The 2,500-nt window shown below is 33.1% G+C and overlaps 1 protein-coding gene across 7 annotated transcripts in view; it reads left to right on the top strand.

The window, feature by feature from the left end:
• LOC125029125 (F-box/WD repeat-containing protein 5-like) overlaps positions 1 to 2,500 on the top strand; it is a 25,671-nt gene that overhangs the window by 17,524 nt on the left and 5,647 nt on the right. For all 7 annotated transcript variants that reach the window (XM_047618937.1, XM_047618955.1, XM_047618946.1 and 4 more), the window contains 2 exons: positions 1,204 to 1,324; positions 2,385 to 2,476. In XM_047618937.1, coding sequence (XP_047474893.1) covers positions 1,204 to 1,324; positions 2,385 to 2,476 — 213 coding nt within the window. The remainder of the gene's footprint in view (positions 1 to 1,203; positions 1,325 to 2,384; positions 2,477 to 2,500) is intronic.

The following is a 2,500-nucleotide window of genomic DNA, read 5'->3' on the forward strand; positions in this document are numbered from 1 at the left end:
AGACTCAGGGTAAAATGCCTGTGACCTCCAGTGATATTACAACCATCGTGTACATCCTCTGTGGTCTAATTTCATGGAGTGAAAATAATGTGACAAATACTATAGTATTTAATTTTTGTACAAGTGAAAGACTCCTACATAATTGATACTTAGTTATATACAGTTCAGATTATGAACTCTCTTGCTTACACAAACTCTTCAAAGCAATATGGTCTGTTCACGTGAGACCGTCAGAATCCACGGCATAGAATCTGCACCCTCATAGTGCAAAAAGCCAGGGTTTATGGGGGAGAAAAAAACTAATGTCACTGCACCTTTTTTAATGGACTTTGCATGTGAGATGTTAATGATGCTGTCAGGTCAAGTCATAATTCATGTTATGTGTTGGAATTAGTAGTCCAGATATTGGAACTGGAAGTCTTTTATGTTCATTTACTTTGGTGTGTGTGTGAATAGAGTGAAATCCATCTGTTATCATTTAACTGGGAAAGGTTTGTAGGTGGAATGTTTTTAAAGGTTGATAAGGGTAAGTGTTGAAGTACATTAGGTTCAGAGCTAGCACACTTTCTTACACCCATTTTTTATTTGGATTTACATTAGAACAACATGGGAAACCGTTTAGAAAATTTGCTAGTTTTATATATATTATTATTCAACTGTCTGGGAATCTTGATGCAAGTAAAATATATTACAGAACATGGAAGTTGAAATGAAGGATAGTTTTCATAGTTTTCATGGTAGAGAAGGCTTTGCATGGACCTTCTATTAAGAGACTTGTTTATGGTTGAACATAATGAAGACCCTGTGTGTAAATAAGCCTTCCCCTGCTAATGTTATTTCAGTCTGAAGTGAACTATTTTTGACAAAATTTATAAATGAGAAGGAATTGCTTCACAAGGCAAGATATGGGTCATACATTTCCTGCCTTGTGAAATAATTAATAAAAAAAAAGAAATAAAAAAGATTCCTGCACATTCATATTTCCTTCTCAATATTTCAAACTCCTGTGCAGTGACAATTGCAATACAGTATAGGGTGTCCCAAAATACACCCTTTCGCCTATCATATTAAACATATTATTTGTTTGTGAATGCACCTCCTTTTTCCAACCCATCCGAAATCACTTCCACTTAACCCTTTAACAGTTTCTGGGTAAGTGTAAGAGTAGGTAGTAAGTTATTAATATGAGACCCTAATTTGCAGGTACTTGTATGTCAACAGTAGACCGTGGCAAGCAAACTGCGTGATTGAGAACCCCTTAAATCCTCCTCGAATTGCAGAAGGCATTGATTTGCATGTAATAGATCTCACCACATTAACACAGGTAATTGTGATGTAGGTTCTTCAGGTAGTTTTACAGATTTAAGTGTTAGGTTTGAGTTTGGTAATGAAGGGGATAATTGGAGTATTTCACTTGCTTTTAATAGTATTATCAGTATTTTTTTTTTTTTTCTTCTTCTTGGTATTGTTGATTTTGATATTGATATATGGATTTTATTATTTGTTGTTGGTTTTTGCTTTGTAATTCAGTATTTTCATATTAATACGATTGTTACTTGTTTGTTGCTCATTTTAATGCAAATACATTTTCAGTTTACATATTTTGGTATAAAGTTGAAGCTGAAGCTCATACTAACTACAGTTGAATAATTTCTTTATTTTAGATGAAATAATGTCTTCTCTCTAAGGAAAAGATTAATTGTTCAAAGTAATTAACCTGTCAAAAGTTATTTTCTGTGGTTAGATAATAGACCAGGTTTTCTCTGATAATTTTGAGATGATTTTGATATACATTAATAAAAAAGGCCATATTGATGAGAAATAGGAACAGTAGGTAATAGAAAAAATGAATGAGTTTTGCCTCCCCAGAACTGATGTTATACTTTTGTCTTTTCATCCACAAATCAGGCAGAAAAGATCGATAGGTCAAGATAAAGTCAGGGAGCACTGGATCACATGGGCTCTTGAATTGGGAGAGTTGAACATAAGCTAGGCAGATAGGGAAGATAGGGAGTACCTGTTCTGGTGTCATGAAGACTTTCCATGCATTTCTTGTAATTTAGAATTGCTGTGTGGTAGGGTTAGTTTACAGATAATATTAAGATTTATCTTATGATACCAAAAAGTAAATTTTCTGTATAAAATAAAACGAATTGTCTCTCAACTCTGGCTATCACTTTTAAACTTTTTAATGTTATATGCATCTAGTTAACCATATATTCTTTGTGTTATGATCTAACTATTATGATTATTATTACAGCTATGAATATTAGGCTATTTATAATGCATAGCATAAATTTATTGTCATGGAGTTGTAGTTGATTTTAATATTATACTTTTTGCATTGTCTTATACACAAACATTTTGATCACTTTCATAAACAGGTTGGAACAATGCTGCGATCTCACAAAGCATACACTCCAAATGATGAGTGTTTCTTCATATTCCTAGATGTCTCTCACCTTTATGTGGCCAGGTAGGCATATAACATAACGCTTGA

This window comes from Penaeus chinensis, chromosome 1, assembly GCF_019202785.1.
Source record: "Penaeus chinensis breed Huanghai No. 1 chromosome 1, ASM1920278v2, whole genome shotgun sequence".
Lineage (NCBI taxonomy): Eukaryota > Metazoa > Arthropoda > Malacostraca > Decapoda > Penaeidae > Penaeus > Penaeus chinensis.